Genomic DNA, 25,832 nt, shown 5'->3' on the forward strand with positions numbered 1-25,832 from the left:
TTAATAGTGCTTGCTTGACTTTGAAATGATAAGCATCAGTATTTCATAACAATCCAGAGATTCAGCATTTTGATTCTCTTTCCTGGTTTCAATCCCCAATGCTTCTGCATCCAGGCACCTTCCCAAATTACTACAGTGATTTTTTTTTTTCCCCTCCTCCAAACTACTAAAGAAGCCGTTAGCAAAGACCTCTCGGAATAACAGCCACATCCCAGCAGCCTGTGGATCACTACGGAACAATACATGTTCTACAGTCTAGCATAATAGCACTGAACATTAGATACTTCTCATATGACTCCTAGCTATCTCACACCACTGACAAAAACCAGCAGCTCTGTTTTGCCACCACTGAATACGAGTGGAATTTTAGGATTAAAAAGCAACTGTAACCATGAAGTTCCGTGTTATATAAAGCTAAAATTTGGCACAGGTTTTTGTATTCATTCTTTTTTTCCTAACGTCTCAATATGCTCACCAAAATTAATACTTTATTCAGTTCAACTAGTAAGCACAATACTGCCAAGATCTCATTCACGCTCCTACAAGTTTCTCTATTACAAATGAGAACAGTGATTTTATACGTACCCCACGAGCTTTAGCACAATGAGTCAAACCTAGTACTCCTACTATTTTGTAAATTTTTTGGCTAACAGCATTTCCTAATTATGTTTGAAGGCAAAAACCAAATGAAGGGACTGTCAAAGATTATCCCCATAGAGCACTCAGCAAGGATGCACCTACACCAACCTTCAGTGATGGTTCCAGCTCCAGCTGATTCAGTTAGTCCATACCCCTGTCCTACAGGGCAACAGAAACAAATGTTCATAAATCGCTGGGTTGCTGCAGAGAGTGGAGCTCCTCCACAAAGCAGGATGCGAATTTTTCCACCTAGTAGCATTCGTACTTTCCGGAAAATAAGGCTAAAATACAAAGATGAGAATATGAATTTGTTGCTTAAAAACAAAACGAGAGCATCTGATTTTGTATTTAAGTTTTAAGTTTCATCCATCTTCATGTAAACTTCAGAAAACCTTGCAGGAGCACATTTAAAGGTTTTCCATAAAAAACAACAACATTTCAAAAATCTATTTCTACATTCTGACTTGAAGATGGATCAAATATTTTGAAAGGGCAATTTCAGTAAGATGGTAAAATTGTGATTTTCTCTTTAAAAATATTTTACATCAACTATAAGTTTTGTAATTACCCTTTAGTCTGACTTCTGTGAAAACGTAAAGACTGCGAATACCTATAGATTTCCTATCTTACCCAAGAACCGTATAAACTCATCACTAAAGCCCTGATGAACATAATGCAACAAATGTAAATCAGCTTCAAGTTACATAAATCATGTAAATTGTATCAGTAAATACTTAAAGCCATCTCACAAACTACAGATTTGTTGTTTCAATTTACAATTCATTACAGGCCTGTTCGTTTTTTATTCCGAGGATGAACATTAAAACAAAGAAAAGCATAAAAATCAGATACCGGTCACACAGTAAGATTTGGATAAGTATTTTCTGATACCATTAAGAAAAAAAAGTTAAAATTACCTATCACAAAGCGGGGTAGTGTAACCTTTGGAAATCTGTTCCATTTTGTAATTGTAGGCCAGTATAAATAGATTCCGCTGGAAACTTGTCATTTCATTCACTTTATTCATGACATTTTTGTAGATCCGATCCATAATTTCCTGGTTATAAAAAGAAAAATTTCAACTCCAAGCAAGAGAAATCTTAAATTCAGCACAATAAAAAGGAAACAATCTAGGAAATCTAACGTAGCTCAGATGACCGACCACTCCCAGTTGCATTCCCTTCCATTACAAAAAAAGAGCAAGATGCTCACATAAAGGAGGAAAGCAGAAATCTGAGCAGGAGCACTATGCAACCCCAAGCTGCCTACTGCTAACTATCCTTGTTCAATGACGTATTACACAGGTATGAGTCCGTTTCTCTTCACTACCACCTTATGCTCACTTCAAAAGTTAGTGTGAAAGCCAGCACATTGCTTGCTAACAGGCAAACGCCATCTTTAACATGTTACAAGGTGGAGACATATTTTCTCTTCCCAGATAAGGTCTAATGAGGTAAAGAGACGTCTGTGTCAAGGACTGTTTTTACCACATTGTGGCTGTTTTCAAATCATGTATGTATTATTCCATAAGGTTTGTATCTTTTTACATATACGTGACTTAAAAACAGTCATCAGGAAGAGAGTACATACCATGAACATGTAAATACACAGCAGGGATGTACATATCCACACACTGCTTATTATGATGAACAGATTACTGAAGTGGCAGTCTAATCCCCACTGCTATTTAAACTTCTTCCAGGTTTGACACTCAGGTGATGTATGTTTATCTTCAACATATAAATAAATATCAAGTATATTATTTTAGGCCAGCTTAAAAAATATTTTAAATGATCACTGCATTTATTTTACTGATAAAATCTGAATGAGGAGTTTTATTTTTACCATGTTATATTATTCTTTAGTTACTTACAGGAACAGCTGCCATTAGTGTTGGTTTAAGTGCAGTAACATCACCTTTGCTTCCTTTCTTTATTTTAGAGGACTAAAATGAAGAACAAGTTTACTAGCAGACATATTCAAGACTTTTGACGTAAGAAACAACATAACATAGCACATCTTCGAATCGTTTTTATTTAAATTCTATTTTAAACAATTAACACTAATCCAGAGTATCAGTTTTAACTCCCAATATCCTGTTTCATGAGTTGTAGTAACGGAGATGTATTACATTATCAAACAAATAAACACACTGTGTGTATATATACACACAAACACACACAACTAAGATCTGACACAAGTAATTTTCTACTACATGGGCTTATATCAACAACGTACCTGGTCGGCTAGTGTCTGCGGTGAAGAGTAACCAATGCGGCATCCGTGAGACAGACACACGAGTTCAGCACTCAGTTCCAGAACATGGGCAAGAGGCAAATAGCCAATATAGATGTCTTTTTCCCTGTGAAGAATTTTTAACAAACAGGTTTATGCCACACCATTAGAGTCGCTAAGCTGAATTTATACAAAGCTTACTGAAGAACTAGAAAAGTGGAAGAATGCATTTGAGCTTATGAAGAACGTATTTCAAATCTGATGGACTTTGTTTCAAAATTCTGTTATTACATACTGTAGGCTTATGGCATGAATGAAGTGTGATGTTTTCTCATCCCAAGACAATTAACCGTGTGTTATGGTTGCAAAGGCAGCTCTGTGGACAAGATTAAAAACTGCACCAAACAGAAAGAAACCACAGAATTTAACACTAACCAAAGGAAGTACTGCTTAAGGTAGCTTTCAACCACTCTACTGCAAGGCGGCCTCACAGGCTTTTGTGTCCTGGTCTTGCCCACATACAGAAGATGAGAGAGACAGCACATGGAGTAATCATGTCATTTAATGCAGTACTGGAAGATGCTCAGACATCAGTGCACAGTATGATGCGTCAAAGACAAAGCAACATAAAACTGTTAATATTTTACACAGTAATTCATCTAAAATTATACGCAGCTACCCAGCTTCTTCATTTTTGTTAAGTAATTGTTGGTACATACCCCAGATTTGGGATCCTTTCAGCCATTCCAGTTATACCAGCAATTATGTTGCAATGGGAGATCATAACTCCTTTGGGAATTCCTGTGGATCCACTTGTGTACATGATCACTGCAATATCTGAGGGCACAGGCCTGGCCTGCTGTTTGTTCCCTGTAATTTTCATTTAAAAAAGAGAATATATGACATGTGGAAAGCCTATCAGATTGGGAGATCTTACATGCTAACATATTATAGCAATTGTTCTAATATAACATGACTATTGACGTTACATTTTGCTTTCCTTTGAAAAGTCTGTGGGCAATCTTAAGTGCCTTCATAAAGAGCAGGGACTTCTTTGTGTGAGCTGAGAAATACGTCCAGTGATTGCCCTAGCCTAGGAGACAACTTCGTTCCTGTTAACATTTCCTGTTTTCCTGCCCAAGACAAAAATGGGCAGGTCTGACTTTTCCAAAGCACCACTGAGCTCCCTATGCTTATGAAGCTATGCTGCAATGGTTCCAAGCTGGCACAAGGCAAATCCCCATTTGCAAAGCTCCTTTGTCATGCACTTGCAGCACAGAAGTAACACGCTGCCTCATCTGAGTGCTCACAGCAAGGCTCTGCTGGGCCAACATGACCTCCAATTTCTACAAATATTCAAGTTCAATAGCTTTAATAGGATTAAAGCATTTTTAAATACTTGCGCTGAAAGCCAGAAAATATGAAAACAATTGGGTATACTTGGAGGAAAAACTGCATAATGTACAATCCATGTGGCAAAACACACACTGAATGAGAACAGTGAAAGCATATTTCCCTCTCACTGAACCCTGTCCATCCTGTGCAAGGACCGGCAGAGAAGAAACAACATAACAGGAACCCCACTGATTTAATGTAACAAGCACAATGTTCTTGACCATAAAAAATTTCTTGTAGTACTCCATAATTTATGAGTGGTTAACTCAAAGGTAACATTCCTTTATTGTACGCAATGTTTGAAAGACTGGAGGAAGAAGGATTAGATGCCTTGTTACATAGCAAATGCATGAAAAAGCCTCCAGGAGCTAATGAATTGTAGCCATAATTTATTCTGTTGGTGTTTTCTTAAACAATTTTAGTAGTAAAAATTGGTACATCAAAAAGGGAAAACAATCTTTTTTTAAAAAAATGAGAGTTTTCATATTGGCAGCACAACTACCATTCCCCTAAACTTCAACAGCAGGCAGATTAAACACCCATCCCACTCCTGAAACAAAATTCATTGCAACATTCATGTGCCTTCAATGATTAGAAGACTCTGAAAACACAGAGAACAAGAACAAAAGCAACTATTGAATATAATGAAACCTTAAGATACTAGATTTAGCAGCCCTTCAGAGCTAAGAGTAAAAATTTGTTATGACAAGCTAGTTAGAACACCTGAAATTTCTAATTCTAAGAATGTTACATCGTTTGGAAATAAATTTCAAGAAAATTACATAGTAGACTGAGACTATCAGACTTAGAATAACCACGACCAAGTTCTACCCAGTTTAAATAGTTATTTTACGTTTTGTTATTTGTGAATTTAACGGTAGCGTATTACTGATGCCTTTTGCTATAAAATAGAGAAGTATTTCCTCTGTGTGTTCTACATAACCTGTTTTTAATTCATCTGATCATAAGAATGCATGCTAAATTTCTATCCTGGTCTAAATAGATATGCTAAAAATTATTCTTTGACATACATGACGCTTGTGGAAAAGACGGTTTTTATTAAAAGCATTTTATCCACTGCATAATTTTCTGAGACGTGCAATTTTCCCAAATTTACTCAACAGGGTCAAAGTAGGGCAACAATTTACATGATCCAAATGGAAAGAAAAGATAACCTACCAGCATCTGCCTTGGCACCCATGGCTTGCACGGAAGCCATAGTGTGAACAATGACACCCTTGGGAAACTCTGACCATGTTGTTGGTTTGCCATCCACTGTAATAATGTGTCGCAGCAGTGGAACTTGAGAAACAATTTCCTGTGGAAATTCAGACAATCATGAAATTTGTGCCAACAAGAAAAGAAATTTATCTATCACACAGATTAAAAAAGACAAAATATTTGAACATTTACAGTATCAGAGGATAAACCTATCTAGCTCAAATAGCTGGAAAGCTTGAAATTTTCCACATTTAGATATGTAGGATTAGTTGAACTTTCCACTTAGAAGTCCAAATAATTTTCCATCCATTTACTAATCTGGGTCTTATTTCAAGAAGAGCCCACAAATAAGACTACGAAGATCAGAAGAGGAAACTGACTTTCCACTCTCATAGAACACTGAGAAGAAAAGGTCCTGGGCAGCTGGCGACACCGAGATCATGACAATACTTTGGTTACTCCTTGATTACTACGCTATTTAAAATAACCAACAGCAAGCAAAAATACATAAAATGATTACTTAAGCAGTAGTTAAGAATTTCAAACAAAACCCAAGTTTTACGACACTTATCAAAGTTCCAGAGAAAGAAGATATAATTATCATCTCTAGCGGATGAAATGCATTCTCTTGCAACGCACATTGATTACTAGACTATAGTCCAGTAACTTGAGAGAAAAACATAAGGCTTGGAAAATTCTCTCTCAACATGCAGCAATATTGCAGAGCTTTTAATTACACAACTCCTCTACCTGAAAGGTCTAGTTCCTCCAAAACACACTATGACCAGACTCACGCAGGTTTGTTTTTCCACCTCCGTATTCTATCTGGGTCAGTAAGGTCTTGGAAAACAGTGGGTATCCTGCCCTCAGAGCTTTGCCAAATAAATAGACCACCACCAAGCTACCACACATCACTTGTTTCAAATTCCTCTTGGACTGGCAGTGACAACGCAAGGGTAACTTACATAAATTGTAAGAACTCTAAGTGCTGCAGGCCTGTAGATGCCCTGGGCAGTTAACCATGGGACAATTAATACACAAGAATCAGCAGCTGACACTAACTCACTCATAAAGATGTAAACCTCTGGAGAAAGGAGCAACCGGGTCTAAGTTCTCCGTATGAAACCAGGTTTAGTTCATACATTTTTCTGTTCTTCATATTTCCTTCAAACTATTGATTTTACAGGCACTGAATCCACAGAACTTCCTTGTAAAGGTGTTGTTCCAGGCAGGATTACAGCTCTTCAGTGTTGCAAATAGCTCATCTTGTTGTCAGAAGTCATTTGCGAGCTTAAATCCCAAAGTTAACTTTTTTTTTTTCTGTATATGAAGGTAGATACAAAATGCTTGTTCTATAGGAACTGTCTGCACTACAGAAAGGCAATAAATCATTGTTCCATACCATGGTCAGATACACTGGAGAAAGGCACACAAATAAATAAGTTTCCTGACCTTCAATTTTGTTTGCATCAATTCTTTACTCGTAATGATGGTGGTCACCTCCGTTTCATTGAGCCCATGTACTATTGCTGCGCCTCCCAGAGTAGCGTACAGAGTAACAACTGAAACAAAGAAAAAGGTGAATCTTTGTTTTACACTTTCACATACAGTTTTATAACAAAGGGCTGAGATTAACCTGTTAGGCAAAACAGTAAAGCAATTTATCAACTAATAGGAAGGTGGTGGTGTTTTGTACTTTAAAAATACACACGATGTGGATTTAAATACAGCATAATTTTCAGTTATTCACAGGGGGAACAAAGAACAAATGTTGTATGTGTGACTGTCTGCTACTTTTCAAGCTCTAGTTTGTAGTATAAAACCACATTACCCTATGTAATGCTCTTCTAGATCTGCTCTCTCATCTTCATGGCTTTTACCATTTTAGAAGTACCCATCTGTTCTCAATTTATTACACACTGTTTTATAGTCCTTTTGTACACAGGTAAGAAACAGTATTTATTTACTTCTCTTTTCAGAATTCATATACTCTTGTCGCTAGCCTTGTACAACAGACTGCTAAGAAGAAGTTACTAGAGTCTTGTTGTACATCTTATCGGCAGATCAGTTCTCTGACTTGTAACACATCTGTGACTATCATACTGTCCCATCTATTTAAAATAACAAAATTAAGGTTTGATCACCACAATCACAGCATTGAACTGACATCATGAGAAATCAGAATAGTAAGGTAAGAAAATATGGAGGAGATTGACTGTTAGAAAAACTACATTTCTGGTATTAAAGGGCAGCTCATTAGCGATAGAGTGTTAAACCGCAGTTATTTCACATTAACGATTTTAAAACCAGATTTCATTTCCTGCCATTCTTAGGGGATCTGCGTGAGAAAAGAAAGGCAGAGGCCGGGGGGGAAAAAAAAGGCAGCTCAGAAAGGAAGAGTGGTATTACTCTCAAAAAAATAATAGCGATTTCCTGTTTTCCAAGCAGAATGCTAAATAGGGGAATAGCACTTCAGTGCAGCTCACATCTTGACAACCTTTAAAGATCAGATATCACAATTACTGAGAATTCCAACATCAGTGCCGGAGGTCCTATCACACCAAGTATCTGAATTTAACTAAATTTAGCTGAAAACTTCAACATAGCAATAATCATTAGAACAAGACACCCTATTACAAATTAGGGCTGTAGTGCAGCAGCAGATCAAACTCTGTCGTATCCTTAGGATTTGAAATCCATGGAGTTATTGACTCAGTATAGCAGAGAAAGGAAGAACTCAGAAGCAGACATTTCTTACACAGAGAAGTAAATAGCTGACCTCTACTTATTTTTTCCTCCTTAAAACAGTCTATCATAGTTCGGAACTGTTGCAGGGCAAATGCACATGCACTGTGTTTTCTTTAATTTGGTGGGAGCAGAGTCCAGAAGAGTGCCTCTACTAGTTCCCACGAGCTCTCCCTACTTACTTCGGTGACCCCTGTTATATAAACATCTAGCAGAAATTCAGTTTCCCCAAGCCAACAAGCACAACCGGAACGCCACACTGCTTCGAAAGAAAAGTAGAATCTCCAAACTAACCATTTATATAATTAATTACTCATCACCAAGATAAATACATCAAAAACAACCTAGAGTTACGCGATAGAGGAAAGAAACAGACAGATATACCATTTATAAAATGGTGTCTGTCCGCGAATGATGTCATGGAGAGGAAGAAACTGAGCAGTGACTGACCTGTGAAATTCTCACTTCTCCATATTGGCACCTAAAATTCTTTCCAGCACATCTGCAAATTGTTTAGGCATTAGGCCTCCCTTCCTTTTTGCCTTGAAGATATACCAGATCCCAAAGGGATTATCTTTTGCGCTTATCTTTACATATGCAATAATAAAAGCAAGTCTTAAATTCAAAACAAATTTCAATTTCTGCTACAGATATCACTCTTTTTCTGCTTTTCCCTGTTTTTCAGCTAGCAATCCCATTCTACCTCGAGCAAATGTAAGACTTACATAGTTTCAAATGATGCAAAACCAACAAACAAGAACACAGTATTTCTCATCAAACCACTTTTTCTGTGTGAGTGATATACAACATCAAAATGACTTCCTCCATTTTAATTCTCAAATACAAAAGACACTCTCTCCAGCACCAGGTACAAAGCACGTGAACCCGTTCTGTTAGCAAGAGTTCTGTGCGTGTACCATCAGATTTAAAACATTTCCTATTCAGAAAGTGTCACAACACTACCAGAGCAGCTGCAGTTAGCTGTTGTGATATCTGAAAACTGAGAAGTGTTCATACAGGCGTTTTTGCAATGCCTTGCCACACTACTACTTCGACAAAAACCGAGTTTTATCATTCGTTCAGCAAAACGACCGCGTGAATGCTGCAGGGTAACGTTATCACCTGCCAACACACAAGTCACAACTCCATAAAGGATGACATACAGCTCACATGCTAAATACCACAGCAGACAGCAGTGTGCTGCAGCATGTCTCAGCAAGGGATTTAAAACATTAGCCCAACAAAACAAAAAGCATATGCATACCATTCTACACACACGACACCCATCCACTCACTATCTTTTTTTTTTTTTCCCCAAATTACAAAAGCTTCCTAGTATTCATAAACGTACTTCCCTTCCAACGTTACGATAACTGATGCAAGCCTTTTTATTTGATTCCCAGGACAGTCACTGAGAATCTAATATCCTAAAAGTGCTAAAAGCCAACTGACACAGTGCGCTAGAAGTGTAGTTACAAAGCTACACATTTGAGAACAGCCTGTGCAGATAAATCTCTGCTCTGGCAGGAAAATTAACAGCAGTCGCTCAATGAAGAGAGGATTGAATTTAGGTAGGAGGGCACCTGGGAAGATCACACAGTCCAACCAAAAGAGGTCATTAGAGCAGGGTGCTCAGGCCTATATCCACTCCAGTTTTGAGCATCTCCAGGGATGGAGGTTTCACAATGCTGCTAGGCTCCTGTTCAGGTATTTAAGCACCCTCACAGGGAACAAGTTTTTCCTATTATCTAATCAAACATTTTTGTGTTGCAACTCATGTCTGTTGCCTCCTGCCTTATCAGAACACACCTTTGAGCAGAGCCTGGCTTCGCCCCCTGCGTGGTCCCATTACGTAGATTTATTTAGTCAGCACTGAGATCTCAACTCACTTGTCTTAATGCTGAGCAGACCCTTTCTATCAGCCTCTCCTCATTCATCGTGTTTTCCAACCCCTTCATCACCCTGGCAGCCCTCCACTGGACTCATTCCAGCATGTCACTGTCTTTCTTCTACAGGGAAACCCCAAACTGGACACAGCACTCTGGATCTGGTCTCAGCAGTGTTCAAACAGAAGGGAAGGATCGCTTCCCTGAACCTACTTACTAGGCTTGTGCTACCACTGCCCAGGATGCCGATGGCCTTCGCTGCAAAGACACACGACGTGCTCGTGTTTAACTCACCCTCCACAGGGACCTGCAGGTCCTTTTCTGCAAGCTTCTCTCCTCCCAGTTTTGTCCTCTGTACTGCTGATCACAGGCTTTTCGGCTGAAAAATTCCAAGGAATTTTCCATCCATCGTATCATCCACTCATCCAGTCTTTAGCTGAGCAGACGCTATAGGAGACTGTACCAAAGACCTTGCTAAAGTCACAGCATAAAACTTCCACTCTACCCCCCTGCCCAGAGAGACAGTCATCTCATCATGAAAGGCCAAGAGGCAGATGTGGGAAAGGTATGGGCTACTGTAGCTTATCCTGTAAATAACCTGACCCTTAAAGCTGAGGGGATAATACAGCATAAGGGAATTCACAAAATAACCACACAGAACTGCACGAAAACTGCTATAGAGTCATAACTCCATGGCTTATCAAGCAAATGGTTAGAGCAGAGAGGGATCCTTGTAGATACAATTCTGCTAGGCTTGCTTCCAAAATGTGGGTGATACACATCTTCAGTGTAGGTCGGTAATAAACCAGAAACTACGGCACATCTGGCTTTTCTGACCTGGTTCTTAGTAAAGAAGATTAAACGTGGCATGAGACAGGAGAGGCCAAAGCTCAAAAGGAACAGCAGCTTTTAAGGTGTCCTTTGTGAAAGTAAGGAATGCTCCCCTGAGAAGGCCCCCACCGCAGGCCTGCAGTTACATGGATGGCATATTAAGGCATGGCGATGAAATGGACATTAGAAAATAACGCCTATACCAAACCAAGATCAGCACTCGATGGGTTTATTTGCAAGAAACTTAGGCCTAGAGCTCCTGCATATATCCTTGTGCCTATGCTCAGGCTAGGTTAGAGCACACAGCAAGCTTCTGCCCTGGCTGAGATGCGTCTTCAACACCACCGTGGCCCTTTACGTGACTCACGTGAGGAGAGGGGAGCAGCCTGGCCTTGCATCTGTGTCTGTGCCGCGCTGCGAAGTGAAGCTGTGTGAGGACAGCTCCAGCCACAATGCCCTGCCGCCCTTCAAAAGGCACCTCCAGCGCAGCCTGCAACCAGCCCGTGTACACATCCAGCACCAAACTGCCGGGAAAGCACCTCCTCCTCGAACTGAACCTGCATTGCTCCACCCTTAGCGGTCTCAGCAATGAAATACCAGAGGACTAAAGGATCAGTAACTAGAAGTTAGACTGTCACCAGACAGAACTGCCCAGAATACATCTCTCTTACAGTCACTGCGTGAGAAAATAAGGAGCATCATCCAGCTCAGAGCGCTGAGTCTCTGACCACTGCAGGGTTAAGGATCCAGTTACAGAACGATTAAACCAGATACTATCCATGAGAGTGAGACTGACTTTTAATAGCTCACCAAAACTAAACACAGGACAGCAAAGTTTCTGCAGCAGCAAGCAGGACCTAGGGCCATTCTCAAACAAAGTCTCAGATTAGCATTCAAGTAATATTAGAATTCAGTAAATGACAAAATGGACTACGAGAAAGTCAAGAGGCAGAAAGAAGAGAAAGCAAAAGGAAAAAAAGGTATCAGGCTCTGCTTGAGGTATGAATTAAGGAGTGTCTTATAGCTCGGTAGAGGAGTTACTAAGCAAATTTTAATCAGAAAGAGATCTCTAAGGTAAGTTCATGACCTACTCATTCCTTTCCACTTTCTAGAGTTAATGTGATTAACTAAAATCAAAATTGAAGAACTGACAAAATGCCCAGTTAAAACTTACAGGCACAGATGAAGGTTTGACGTCAACTCCTTAAACTGAGTCAACGCATTCATGTGCGATTTTTGTTTGTTTGTTTTTAGGAACTTGGGAATCTGTACTGATTTGAGATTAGAAGAAAACAAACCTCTCAGAAATTCATTGAGCACGATGTATTTACTGAAAGCATACTCCAGCTGCAAACACATACAGGTTTCCCCCTTTAGTAAAGTAACTACCAAGTACACAGTTTCTACCTCACGCAGTTTTGTGGGTTTGTTTTTAATTTTTAAGTGTTCTATATAAACATCATACACACTTTTATTAGTGTGTAAAGGGAAGAAAAAGGTTTATTTTCAGATTGTACTGTTAGGTTAAAAGACATGAAAATCCCAGGAAAGCCTCATACTTACGCTGGTAGTTGCACATGAAGCAGGCTTGTGCTGCAATCATCCACTCAGCTCTGGTCTCACAGAAGATAGCAATGTTGGTCTTTGGTTGCTGACCCAACACTGCTAAGCCATTTCCAAAATTAACAGCTTTAACGTATACATCTTCATACGAAAGCCAGGTGTATTTGCCAAGGATGACCTAATCAGGATAATAAATTCAATTTAGAAAACAAGACGCCTCAGCATATGTCCTACTTCATCTTTATCCACATGAATAAACCACAGATGTCTGAAGTAAAAGTTGTTTGAATTATAACACCAGATTACTCAAAATAACAAATAATATTCTTCCAAGGTTACAGGGGTGTGGAAGATCCACCACAAATGCTGCGACATCTCTATGCACGTTACCGCCTCTGTTGCTGTTTTCACAATAGGAGAACACACTATTCCCACCGTGTCCTACGCAGACACGATACTTAGGTGATGATCTGATGAAAAACTCCAAGGAAACTGGAATTCAGAAAGCACTGGATCAATGAGTTCTCGGTCAGAAATTGTGAAATTCCCTTCCCTTTGTTTGTTCTGAAACTAATGTCAGGGGAAGAATAATCTTCTTGCCATTTTTTACTGCTAAACAAAAGCGGGACAAGCAGACTGGACAGGAAATTACTGGCAAATATCAGCACTGAAAGGCCATGTGGAAAAAGTTAGGCAATCTCATTTTTCTTCATCATGGGAAAGCTGTTGCACAGGAAAATTGGATTTGAATTTACAGTTCACTATCTACCTTCTGTGCGCACACTTGCACCTTACGGTACCATCTTCTCAAAGAGTGACAGGTTATTTCGAGGATATCCTAGAAATTTTCACATAGAGATGCACTACCAAATGTTTTGCACTTAAAATTCAAAGTCTAGCTGATTAAACCTTACCCATCTAGTTATACAAGCACCCTGACAATTCTGAAACATATCATTGCCATTGGTCAACTATTTCAGACCTTTCCTGCATTCCAATGCATTAATGCATTTGCGCCAGGGGAGTTTTAGGTCAGATGTTAGGAAGAGCTTCTTTACTGAAAGGGTTGTGAGGCATTGGAACAGGCTGCCCAGGGAGGTGGTGGAGTCACCATCCCTGGAAGTCTTCAAAATACGTTTAGATGTAGAGCTTAGGGATATGGTTTAGTGGGGACTGTTAGTGTTAGGTTAGAGGTTGGACTCGATGATCTTGAGGTCTCTTCCAACCTAGAAATTCTGTGATTCTGTAATAAAAAAAGACAACAACAAAAACAGAAAACTTCTCCCTCATCACCCCGTTTTGTTTTCCAGACTTCATTTTTCAAATTTAACTAAACTTTGAAGTTGTAGGCTATAAAATCTAACTTTTCTGACATCTCTAAGAAGGCTGTATTTCCAAACTTCCTAACAAAATGGATTTGAAAATCTCTCTCAAATTTTAATAGAACTGAAAAATAAATTCTAATTGCATATTGTTCATTAACATACATACAAGCATACAAGGCAATGCTTTCTTACCTCAGGATAGACATAGAGGAAGATGCTTGGAAACTTCACAAGTGTTTTCACTAGAAAATATCATTTATCAAAACGGGAAATCAATATTTGCCATCAGCAGCAATACTGAGCAATTCCACAAAAAAATAAACAAACACATCTCACTGATCATCTGCTCAGGATTTCCTGTCTTATTTACAGAAAGTTTGCTTCACTGGCAAGCAGGCTGTTCCAGAGCCCCAAACCTTAAGATTACTGTCAGTTCCTCTCTGTACCTGGCACAGAACCACAGCAGAGATGCTGCCTGGTCACCGCAACACCACGGGCAGTGCCTGGGTACTGGCACCGACTCGCCGGTAGGGTGCCAAGGAGGACCTAGGACTTCATCTGGTTGACACACGAAGGTAGTTCTGGGGTGGAAATATTTTAAGGTTTCCAAATAAAATATTGCACATTTTCCAGTCCATTTAAACTTCAGTTATTTCAAATTCTAATTTCAATTTGGGGCAGCTTTCCCCAAGACTCAGTATTTTTGACAGACTTGCAAATTCTTGATAAAACTCATCAGTTTCCACCACATTATACTACTTACAGAATGCTACCAGGAGGCCTTACTGCTGCTTTCCTTTAAGACATGAAACAATCCACAGACAGGGCCTAACACATTGGAAGCTACCTTTCTGAAGAACAGGGATGTGTGGCCTCTTCCAATCAGGCTATGTTGACTTCTACTTTGCTGCTGCTTTCCATGTACTGAAATTCTCATGTCCTCTATCCCCTCCCTATAACATATTCATTTACTGTCTCAGTCCATACGCCCCCTTCTTCTGGGCATCCCTACACGCTTCCTTTGAGGAATATAGAGCAGGTTTTGGTTTCTCTCACCCTTATGTTGGAGCATCTCCAAACGCATCTCCCTTCTTGGCCCTTCCCTCAGCAGCTTTGCACAGATATTTTTTCCATGTACAGTTTGTACTGTAAATAGCTGTTAAGACTGATGGTAAGCACCACAATCTTCTGAGTGTTCAACACACGTGCTTTATTTTACAACTTTCAGAACTTCTTCCTGCTTGATAACTGCTTACACATGTGAAGAAGGTAACAGTCCAAGAGTTTGCAAGAGAAGGGCCCAAGAAGCCAGCATTATTCGTAACCGATTAAACAGATAGATAACACCACGCATTAAATCAGAAGCAACACAACCTCTGAGTGTTTTCTTAGAAAAGGCACATTAACAGAAAAACACTGCCCTCTAGTGCACTCAGTTTTTAAACGCACTTAACTGCGAGTTACTAGAATATTTAAATTATATACTTCAGTGCCCTGGACAGTATTATTAAATATCAGTACTGTGCTAATATTTGGAAAGCTGTCAAAATATTAAGAATAAATGTTTGCTACACGATTAACATTTTTTTTTAACCTGGACTTTAGGGCAACTGCATTCACATCCTTAGTGTGAAGGTGTCATAAAATGTTCTCAGAGAAACAGTAGGTGCACGGAGAGTCGCAAAGCTACCCGACCCCTCAGTCACCATTCACAACCTTCTGAAAAGTAGCTCGTAAGGCTCAAAGAATCTCAGCTACAATTTGAAAGCCACTGATCACAAGTTAAATATATTTCCTTGTAGAAAAATGTATTAGAAATGCAAAAGGGGTTGTTTGAAATGTCTATTTTTGGCCTTATTTTACATGAAAACATGGATTGCTACTGAACACTTCGGGGGGAAAAAAAATCCTGAAGTATATTTACATAAGATCACCCTCAGTTTTTCATCATCCCTTGTACTGCTCAACAACTTGTCATGACAAGAACCTTCTTGCAGCCCCCCAGCAGGTTTCAGCACCAGCCAACCTGAGCATCATTCCTTACGAGGAACAGGTTGCTACCTTGCTGCTCATCTCTCTTGCCAGATTTTTAATGAATTTTTTAAGAGCACAAATTTCACATTATGAAACCCCTGCCACCACAAACACCAGATAACTACCCACATGCTTTACTTCCTGCCTTTGTTTGCACTTACTAGACCAGGACAAGGCTATGGAATGGCAGGCTCTTTAAACTCTTTGGTGACATTCTTTGCAAACATTTTGTGGACATCAAAGTACACCACCTCAACTGGGCACCACCTCATCTTATGGGCATCAAAAAAATAAATAAATAAAATTTATGAACGCCGCACTTCTTTCTCAAATTCTTACATCTTAACTCATGTATTTTATCCTGACTTGAATACATACTTTATGAAATTAATAGCAGGTTATTTCATCCCAACTTTAAAACATTTTTCATGAAATTTATACTGGGTATGCTGTCAAATCTTTGTATTAAAGGACACCACACAAGCAAACAGAAACATCAACTACACAGGAAAATGTATAAAATGCAAACCACACAGGAGAAAATGTTTTTGGTGTTTTTTCAATTAATGTCTAGGAATTTCTGCTTCTTTGGCCAGTAAAAAGGAGTAACTCTTACAAACAATATCACAAAAATTCAAGAAATTACGGATTCTCACAGATACCGTTGCTCTCAGAAGATATGACAGTAGTACATGACCGTAAAGATGTTAAATATCTAGCTTTCAATCATTTTTCCTAGTGTGAGAACACTTAGTTCTTCTAAGAATCACTTTGTGACCTAAGAAGGTCACTTTAAGGGGATATACACCTACCCAATTAATTAATTAATTAGGCTAATCTAGCTCATTGCAAATTGCACATCACAAAGACACCTTCTAATAGATAATGCAATTCAGTACACAGACCCACGATCTGCAGATGACCTCAGAAAAATACATCAATCATTCCCTTCACTCCATTCAATTTCTGGAATGGAAAAAATAAGAAGTTTTGCAACTCCTATAAGATATTCAAATTATATACATCACACGGAAGAATTAAGAACTGTCATGTACCTTTTCAAAAGCTTGCACCAAATAAACCCCGTCTTTGCCTTCGCTAAAGGGAAGCGAGCAGTAACAAAGACGTATGGTATGAAAGACAAAGTTCAAAGGAGAAGACCCCTAACATTCAGAAACAAAGGCACCTTGGGAAATCTTCACATATGGTCACTTGCTAAAACATGCTATGGGGTATTAAGAAACACTGTATTCCTAATGGAAAAACAGAACAATAAAAGTAAAGTTACGTGATAATGCCGCAACCTGGAACAGAATACTGTTGGGGCAAGCGCGGTAACTGACCACAATGAACTGTTGTGTCAAGCTTAGATAGAATTTCCTAGCTTAAGTAACTTCTGAGCCTAAAACCAAGTAATTTAAGTAGGTCAACATCAACAGTCTTCAACTTTCCACTATCCGGAATGCAATGCTTGCATAATGGAAAAGGCTAAAACTCCTAAGTTCTTAAGTGTTGTGCTACTGATTATATTTGAAGAGCAGAGCACAGATCACCCACAGCCAAAATTCTGATCTGTGCTCAGAAGCCCAGTTTGCACAACATGAACTTCCTTCTGTTTCTTTACAGGGCAATGAAGTAAGTTTGAGGGAAGTTTGCCTCAAACCAGATTGTATGTTAAACAGCATTTACCTCATAGTTAAAATTAACCCTAATGACTGAGAGGAAGCTTCACTAACAAAGCTTCTGTAAAGATTTTAACACAACTAAATTTTGCCAGGCATTGAGACATAAACCAAATTCCACTTTAAGCATTAAGCTCCTATATCAGAACTAAAATTAGCATTGTTTAAAGAATCCTTTATTATATGGAGATAACTTTTTCTTCTACAGGAAAACTAATCTTAACCAAGAATTGTCTTAACAGCATGTAATCAGCTTCTTATACAGAAGCAAAGAACTTGAACGCTTATTTGCACATAGATGTGTATCCTGTTTACGGGACCTTGACTTGCTTCTTCAGGCAAAACGACATTTTTTAATGCCTCTGACCAAACATGAATCTGCAACCAACAATACAGGCCTGAACTTAAAAGGCTACAAAAACCTCAGTCCCTCCAAACAACAAAGTTTTATACTGAAATTCCCTCCCCACACTGTGGGAACAGATTAGTAGAGGAGCAGTTGGGTAAAATTGTAAATCTTTCATTTATAATTAAGTTCACTGAAAAGGCACATCTGAGTATACAGCACCTACTACTTTTCTCTATTATATCTAATATAGTTCAGAATAAGACAAGGGGAAACCTTTTTTATTCACCTAAAATAAAAACTTTAAAGCCTCTTACATCATCTGCTAAGTCTTTTTTTAAAAAAAATACTTAAACACATTTACGCCTTTTCTTTTTTGGCTGAAACTATAACAAAGGATATCTCCTCAAGAATGCAAAAGAAGTTTTAGATTTTTTTTATGGGAATTAGATAACTTAATTCTTTCCACAGCTACATAGTCTAAGTAGAGAAACTTTCTTTTTTCACACAATTTGCTTTGCTGGGCTAGAAATGTTGCAACAGAAAGCACTTTGAAAAAAGATCTTGAAGGCAGACAGCAAAAACTTACCTTTTTAAAAACCTTTCCTGAAGGTTGGATTTCGTCTTCCTCTTTCAGGATTTCACGAGTCCCCAAGAGCTTTTTGTCCTTAAATTTCGTTTTAGCATACTTAAAAACTTTGTCGAGTGTATCACACCCAGGATATAAAACCGAAGCTAAGCAATGCAGACTGTTAACAGACCTGTACGCACCCCCAGGTTTGTTATTCACAGGTTTAGCTTTAACCTGCTTGGCTTTTGCTATAGCCTGCCTTGATCCTGAAAATATGTACCATGGAATGTACGTTACAACTGAGTACACCAAGACTATAAAGTTTATAAACTGCAGAAGAATGGGGTTGATGTTATGCTTCAACTTCATTTTGGCGGCCTCTGAGGGTTACAAGGGAGAGTTTGACAACATGGATCAATCACACAGGGATCCACAACGACCTGGGGAAAAAAAAAAAAAAAAATTAGCAGGAAACTCTACTACTGGGGGGAAAGGGGGTATTTTCAGACATGTTATTACAATCCACTTCAGAAGTAGGCCTTCTTATGCAGAATTAGGCTAGAAGTCTTAATCACAAGACGCTGATACATGAAGAAACATTTCCATTCCCATTTAACGGACTGCAGTACTGATTAGTATTTTTATTTTGATTCTGTACAACACAAATATAGAATTGTTAAGGAATTCAGACCTGGGGTTTTAGTAAAATTACACGTATAAACACATATCTATTTGAGATAAATATAGACCATTCACATTTTCAAAAGATCCTCTCCAATCACACCAGAACTCCTATATGCCTATTCTAACTGGTGATCTGCATGTCCTTCAACTGTAAACAATCAACCTCCCTACAAGCCCTTAAAAAAACAAATAATGCTTCCAAGCAGCAGCAGGGCAAAGGGATTTAAAACCAAAAATGGAACAATGCATGTATTTTAATTTTCAGATCAAAGGCAAAACAAGTGATGACATAAAAAAAAAACGTTTAAGTAGGCTAAAGGGCAAATTCAGTCATCATTTGAAGAGACTTATGTTCTTAGGCTGTCACTGAGGGATGCTTAATGGAAATAACCACGTGCCAACCAATAAGCTACTGCAGTCCAGAAAAATTATGTTGCTGTTGATAGCAGCATAGAATGTGATGTTTTAAAGCAGAATCCAGAGTTCACCAGACAAACGTTCACCCGTTTTCCAGAAAGATATGCATTGTGCTATAAACCTGACTGGCCCAACTCCGGGAAAGGAAGACATGTTTATTCTTTTCTCCTTATAAAGCTGGAGAAGTTCTGTGTGTCTACAAAGTAGAAAAAGAGTTTAACCACCGTGACAAGCACAAATGAAAACAACTGACTTAGTACCTTTTGGACAATTCTTCTCCAAAGAAATTCCCTGACAAATAAACAGGCCTGTCTCAAAACATGCCCAGTAGGTTCCATAACTTTAAGGGAAGCACTGAGACCTTCTAGAATAACAGCTTTCCATTTAATTTTGCACATCTTCCAACAGATTTATTCCTGCCTCAGAATGAGAAAGGTAACTTTTCCACTCTTTCTGGGGGAAAAATAAATATATACAGCAAGGTCTGATCTTAAGATCTCTCTTCTGACTTAACTGAAGCCTTGCACACACACACACACACACACACACACACACACACACACAAAAAAAAAAAAACACACCTTGGAAATTCTTTCTTTCAATTGCAAGTCATAAATTGTGCTAACCTGCTATTTCATAAAGGCTGCACTGCAACCAAAGGTCTAAGGAATGCTCCAGCGGGGCAGGTGAAGATGAACTACTTGGGACTGCCACTCTGGTTTGGAAAAATCAAGCGTCCAGCACAGAAACCAGCTCTGGACTTCAATTCTGGTAAACCTTCATTACCCTAAGTTGCTAATTATTGCAGTTTCTCCTTCATTAAGTTGAGACTGTTACAAGTAACTTATTTCAGATTCTTTTAAAAATTAACCCTTAAGAAAAAGTATGTTTCCACTTCAAATACTTTTTTATTTAATAGACAGTATCTTTTGGAAATATGGTTTCTTGCCCTGTGGGCCAATTAAGACTCAATTTTCCTCTCTTTATAATATTCTAAGATTTGTTTGAAGACATCCTTGAAGTTACAACTTGCGGTCAATCTATTATTACACCTACTTTACAAAGAGAGGGAAAGTAAACCCAACATTTGGGGGCAGGGAATGGAAGGCGGATAAGAATGGAATCCGAAATAGTTTTAGTAATTATTGGCTAGTTTATTTCATTGTAACAAAGTCCACTGCCTTTATAATACCAGAGTTTTGTTCTTAGGTAACTTCCACTTAGTCACTGCCAACTAAAAATACAAGATACACTTGAAAACATCTTTAAGTTAGTGGTCCACTCTGCAGAGTAGCTGTAAACATTCAGGCTCTTAAATAACATGCATGCATTCTGGTTTCATGCAACAGTGTTGGGGGGTTTGAGGAATCGGTTTTCAAGCCCTGACCAGTGATGCAAGAAAGGCTGGCAGATTAAATCCTGGAGGAAAGAGCTGCTAATTTATGCAAAAACACATTTACAGAAAAGGTGTGGAAGCAAATGTTTCTGCACATGCATAACAGCTGTTCTGGTTTTATGTCATTCTATTTCACAAAGCAGTCACCAAACAGCAGAGTAAGGCCATGTTTTGTTATGTGTTTTTTTTTTCCCTGTTGTCATTTTTTTTTTCCCAACAGCAAGAAGAAAAGGCAACCTGCACGCTCATTGAAGAGTTTGGGGCAGTAAACCGGCAGTACTCGAGACTGATCCTGCTTAATGCATAATCAGTGATTTGGCCTGGTATACTTCTTACACTAATACTGTTACACCCTTTAGTTTTAGAAGCAAAGTTTTGTTAAACGGAAGATAAAATCCTTACAGGAATGTGTTTACTAATTGACCTGCTTAGAGTAATTACACTACAATAAAATCACGAATTAACAAGAAAAGAAAACCTTATGCAACGTCTCATTGTGGCAGGTACAGGTACAACAGCTGATACAAGGTGCTCCCGTCTCAGTTTACTCAACAGGTGCTGTCACAGGCAACTGCAAAATCTAAAAATGGAAAATCCCAATTAAATACGGCAATTGCAAAACACATCCTCTGCTCATTCACTTGGCTTTTGTAATAAATAAGAAAGTAAATCTAAACTATATCAAAGTTAAAATCTGTTACAACACCCAGAAGGTAGTCATGGTTCGTAGTCAAGCATGGTATATTCAGGGTAGCTAGAACCATCATGTTTGGCAGCCTGTGCCACTTGTCTCCCTGACAAACTCCAGCTCTCTGGTGCCTCTCACTGTAACGCTGACTCCACCATTTTGGGTGGAAAAAAATATACCTGTCCTTGTATATCTATGTATAAAATACACTTCAGCATTAGTAATAAATATTCCTGGAAGATTACATAAAATAGCAATCATCCCATGCACTGACTTTGCTCTACTATACATCAAGGCTTTATTATTTATCACCCTTTGTGGAAACAAGTCACACTTAAAGACCTGTGCCAGCAATTCACATTTAAATACACAGCAAATGTAAACACTTCCCATTCCTTATTATTTACAAAGCCATTCATTTCTGAGGCAGGTAATCTTTTCCAGAAGACAGTTTGGTGGACGGACTCCTTGGTGCTTGAGGTAAGCTCCCAAGGCGCTCCCACCCAGCTCCTGCAATTCCTCGACTTACGCCATTTCCTATGACCAAGCTCACACCCCAGGGTTCCAAGATCCCCACTCTGGAACGCTTCAGTCAATGTTTTAATGTCACAGGAGCCCACACAAGATTTCTCACATCAGTGAATCTCACAGACAGAAACTGATTTGTTAATATTCACAGAAAGGATAAAAAAGGGTTTGCGACAGTTTGGCTTTACTGGACGAAATATCAGAGTATCTGCATGTATTGTCCGATACCTTGATTAACAAACTAACTCAAGACAATATAACAAAGCACACGTAATACAGACCTTAAGCTGCATTAGAAGTTAGCTTCTGCTAGTTTCCATCTGGACTTTAAACATTTATTTGCTAGCACTCAGCAAGTGCACTTTTTATTTTTACAAAGAGTTCTAGAAGAAATTATAATTACTCATTTATAAATATTAATGTACTTGTCTGTACAGAAGAAAATGAAATACGCAAAAGTAGCTAGCAGCCTCTACTCCACCAGGAAATTCCCTCCAATATGAAGCGAGATATATCCTGAGGTAATGAATGTTGTCAGGAAAAAAAATTGTAACATACACCAATGTGAGTGGAATATCCATTTTGCAAGATGAGTTTAAGACAGTAATATTTTAAACAGATGTTCATCACAGCTACAGCAAGAGTGTTTTCGCACATTTCTTAAGAGGAAACGCAGAGGATGGAAATCCCTGAGAGACCCAAAGCAGGGTGGAAGGGAAGAGCTGGGTCCCAAGAAGTGCTGGTGCCCCCTGTGCTCCTGCCCCTTCCTGAAGAGCCACACCTGGCCCCAGAGGGCTTGCAGGCCAAAGGCCTTTCATTGAACCATTAGGGTTGGAAAAGACCTCTAAGATCATCTGGTCCAACCATCACCCTACTACCAATGCTACCCACCAAACCATGTTACTAAACACCAGGTCCAACCTTTCCTTGAACACCCCCAGGGACGGTGACACAATCGCCTCCCTGGGCAACCCATTCCAACGCCTGACTGCTCTTCCTGAGAAGAAATGTCTCCTCATTTCCAACATAAACCTCACTGGCACAACTTGAGGCCATTCCCTCTAGTCCTATCACTAGTTACCTGTGAGAAGAGGCCGACTCCCAGCTCCCCACAGCTTCCTTTCAGGTAACTGCAGAGAGCAATGAGGTCTGCCCTGAGCCTCCTCTTCCCCAGATTAAACACCCCCATTTCCCTCAGCTGCTCAAAGGATGGCTCAGCCCTGCCAGCCTCACCACTGCTCCAGCCTCCCGAGGCTTCGTGGCCCTTACCGCCGTGCGCATTGTGGCCTGCGCCTGGTTCGGCAGGGAGGGCTGTAGCGGGAGAGCAGAGCTGACACTACGACCTTCTCTTAGAAAGACATGGGATTTATATAGCAAGTGTGGGGAATAACCATGCTCCACGAGCACATCCAGGCTGATTTTAAACTCAGGCGCCCCTGTTGCCTTCAGCTCTGCCGCCCGCCTCTCGCACAAGCACAGGCAAATACCCCAGTTCTCACAACTTCCAGCAGCTCTGCCTAGCGCTACCAACACGAGCAGGCAGATTCCCCAAGCCACCTAAACTCTCCCAGGAAGGCTCAAACATACACAAATCCACAATAACTTCCACTCCGGCTGGCAGCACAGGCAGGACACAGGACTCATTTGGGCCCAAACAGAGGCTGCAGAAGATGCACCAGCCATGGCCTGGGATGAAGCAGCTCCCAGGAAAAGCATCCAACAGGCTGCCAGGGCAGCCAAGGTTGCCCATGAGGGTTGGGTTTTGATGCAGCTCAAGCAGATTTAACGCTGGGCTGCTAATGAAAACAGACTGATTGTTTGCAAAATCCAGCTCTCTGCCTCCATTGTACCGACACACTAGCGCCTGTGTGGCCAGGAACGAGTCAGATTAGCTTGCTGATCCAGTTTAAACCTTCCCGTCAGTGCAGAAGGGTGGATTTTCCTTTCTATCAACTTTGACGCTTACTTGAGCCTAGGGTGAGTCACTGCAGAAACCTAAGTCAACAGAAAATTAATACTACAGAAGTTGTTAATTCAGGAGCAATACTTGAACAGGCAGTCCTAAAGCTACTGTTACCTAAGAGGCATTAATAACCTTTGAAGATACTAAAACCAGCTGATAAAAACAACTACACTGCAGTTGTGCATCTTAGGAAGGTTCCTCTTCAAAACATTTTAAAGCTAAGTATTTCACAGATTGACAAATATATCTTCTACTAATAAGAGAAATTAAAAACAGGTAACGACTGTTGTCAGCAAACACAAAAGTACTTCCCAGAAAGTTGCCGACACTGCTACTCCTAGTACAGAGAAAAAAACAGAGGTATAAACACACTTACTCAAAGCCATTCAATCAAGTAATGGCTAACCCAGGAACACAACCAGTGCTGCAACTACATCTTTGACTCCTTTTCCTCCCACTACACAATATTGCTTCATAGGAAAAAAAAAGTGTCTTATTCATTTCAGACACTTTTGATTCATCAGATATTGTCAACACATTGGTTCTATCCCTTCTCATAAGCAGTTATTACAGCATTTAAGAGATGTATTTAACGCCATGCAAAATGAATGCTTTCATTCCTGTGTCAGAGAAAAATAAATGTAATGGGCAATGTACCTTACTACTACTGAAGATCTCAAAGTAACTTTGGTATCTGCATGTTAGCTGCCAGAAAGAGACAGAAATACCCATTTCCCAAGTATACCACTAGATTTTTAAAACACTATGAGTTATACATGGACACCAATATCACCACACTTACAATATGGAAAACTTCTGTGTAAAAAGAAAATGGAAGCTTCATCATTATCGCCAGCCTTCGGCTACTGGAGAAGTAGCAATTCAGTTATCACTGCTGATTTATCATTCTCCAAATTTCCATGATATTCCAGTCACTTAAAACAATCGTCCTAAGTACTTCCACTGGGAGGCAGACTCTGCTTTCAATCCAAATGGAAGAGAACAACCAGAATGGTGTGATGTGCCATTTTCTGCTATAAAATGCAGCCTCAGATCAGTCCTCGTACTTATGGGACATCTGAAATGTCAAGGTATGAAACAGGCTTGGTTCTTTAAAAATCTAAATAAAAATAGATGCTCTGTTGCTGTATATAGAATCTGGCTGCATGCTGCATTCTGGTTATATTTGTCAGATCAGGACAAAAGTCTAACCTAACAATACCAGAAATTTTTAGCCATTTTTAGCATGCACAAAAACATTTTCACTTACTTTTAGATTAATTACTTTCCTATAGTGTGACAGTAAAAATTATTACCCATTATCCCCTATTCCTTTTAAAAAACATCAGAGTCCAGCTCCAAAATCTGGTAAGAACATGCATTTATGTTAGATCTTTGCCTTCTAACACTTTTTCTCTTTGATGGGCTTCTGTTAGGGATAACCTTAATGCAGAATGTCTCCAGAGAGCACGCAGTAGATGAATACACTTAAGTCAAGCAACAAAGCAACACAGAGACACCAAGCTGATGTTACAGGTTTCCAAAGAAAAATTAAAAGATTTATTCCAAGCCTTTAAAGGAATTCCTCACAAGAAAAGTATCAGCCAGTGGAACACTACTTAAGAGGAATCCCACAATACACTTTAAAGGAATAAGGATATCCGCAGCACGATTAAAGCCATC

At 39.3% G+C, this 25,832-nt stretch overlaps 1 protein-coding gene across 3 annotated transcripts in view; it reads right to left on the bottom strand.

Annotated features, from left to right (window-relative positions):
- The window catches only part of ACSL3 (acyl-CoA synthetase long chain family member 3), a 42,835-nt gene that overhangs the window by 12,453 nt on the left and 4,550 nt on the right, over positions 1–25,832 (bottom strand). For all 3 annotated transcript variants that reach the window (XR_004753353.1, XR_004753352.1, XM_035335099.1), the window contains exons 2-11: positions 21,449–21,550; positions 18,492–18,913; positions 12,516–12,693; positions 6,943–7,052; positions 5,449–5,587; positions 3,594–3,744; positions 2,878–3,001; positions 2,513–2,584; positions 1,557–1,696; positions 748–920 (exon numbers count right to left, since the gene is read on the bottom strand). Coding sequence is in view for 1 of the 3 variants with exons in the window: in XM_035335099.1 (XP_035190990.1) it covers positions 748–920; positions 1,557–1,696; positions 2,513–2,584; positions 2,878–3,001; positions 3,594–3,744; positions 5,449–5,587; positions 6,943–7,052; positions 12,516–12,693; positions 18,492–18,842 (1,438 nt within the window). In the remaining 2 variants the exon portion in view is untranslated. The remainder of the gene's footprint in view (positions 1–747; positions 921–1,556; positions 1,697–2,512; positions 2,585–2,877; positions 3,002–3,593; positions 3,745–5,448; positions 5,588–6,942; positions 7,053–12,515; positions 12,694–18,491; positions 18,914–21,448; positions 21,551–25,832) is intronic.

The sequence above is a fragment of the Oxyura jamaicensis genome, chromosome 9, assembly GCF_011077185.1.
Source record: "Oxyura jamaicensis isolate SHBP4307 breed ruddy duck chromosome 9, BPBGC_Ojam_1.0, whole genome shotgun sequence".
Taxonomy (NCBI): Eukaryota; Metazoa; Chordata; class Aves; order Anseriformes; family Anatidae; genus Oxyura; species Oxyura jamaicensis.